Source organism: Camelina sativa, chromosome 5 (genome assembly GCF_000633955.1).
Source record: "Camelina sativa cultivar DH55 chromosome 5, Cs, whole genome shotgun sequence".
Taxonomy (NCBI): Eukaryota; Viridiplantae; Streptophyta; class Magnoliopsida; order Brassicales; family Brassicaceae; genus Camelina; species Camelina sativa.
Genome location: NC_025689.1, coordinates 3,761,440 through 3,762,504, shown reverse-complemented (window position 1 = coordinate 3,762,504; position 1,065 = coordinate 3,761,440). Strand labels below are relative to the sequence as shown.

General features: G+C 35.8%; 1 protein-coding gene across 1 annotated transcript; it reads right to left on the bottom strand.

The window, feature by feature from the left end:
- Positions 254 to 658, bottom strand: LOC104788839 (probable WRKY transcription factor 54). The gene has a single exon (XM_010514619.1). The coding sequence runs from the start codon at positions 656 to 658 to the stop codon at positions 254 to 256; it is 405 nt and encodes a 134-aa protein (XP_010512921.1).

The following is a 1,065-nucleotide window of genomic DNA, read 5'->3' as shown; positions in this document are numbered from 1 at the left end:
ATATATATATATATATATATTCGGATATTATACATATTAATATATCGTAGTTTTCATTTAACCTTTACGATAAATCATTTCAATATGGGGCACTACCACAGATTCTATATGATGCAATCCGTAGTATAGAATAGCAAATTGAAGTTAAAAAACTTTTTTAAACAATTCACATCAAAAGGAGATTAAATCATTAAATACGAATAAAAAATTAAAACAATAAATCGAAATTTGAATTTAACTTTTGTTTTTTCACTTACTTTCTAGTATAGCATCCTCTTTTACCCTTACCAACCCCTAATCTCTTCTTTTTACTATCACCGGAATCTCCTCCGTTGCAACTCGCCGGAGCGGCCGAATCATCGCCGCAAGAAGCATTCCATGAACCCTCGACGGGGATGGGGACAGAGACAGCAACTGGATCGAAAGTATCAAGAACCGATATGGTTTTATGGAAAGAACCCAAGATCTTAGCAAGAAGCTCATCAACGGGATCCGGTGAACCCGACCCCGAAACGAGACGGGTCTGATCGATGAGGTGGTTAGAGTGTTGATGAGAGAGGAGAAGCTGAAGCTGAGTAGCGAATTCATAGCCTTCGACAAGTTGGTCTACAACTTTTCTCTTTATGGATTTGGTATTATTGTTACTATTCGAATCCATTTTTTATTTCTTTTGTTACAACAATATATATTGTAACTTTTTTTTTTCTTTTTAGGTTTTTGGTTTGATGATTTGAGAATGAAGAAATGTTGTAATATAGTGGAGAGAAGAAATAAGATTTTTTTCTGAGTTTTTTCTGAGTTCAAGAGAGAGAGAGAGAAAAATCAAAGGAAGATGCTTAGGAAAGAGAGAGACGAGAAAGAGAGAGATGGTTACGCATTATAATATGAACATGAAGGTTATAATAGGAAAGTGATCAAACTCACTTGTGAATTTGATCATGGATTCGAGGTTATAATAGGAAAGTGATGAACTTATCTATTCACCCATTGGCTTAGCAAAGCTTTGCTTATGTCACATACATGAGGTGGAATGACGCCACGCCACCCACCTCCGTAACACGTTTG

What these genes read in the sequence shown, in the direction of transcription:
- LOC104788839 (XM_010514619.1), bottom strand. Translation starts at nt 658, where the DNA reads ATGGATTCGAATAGTAACAATAATACCAAATCCATAAAGAGAAAAGTT.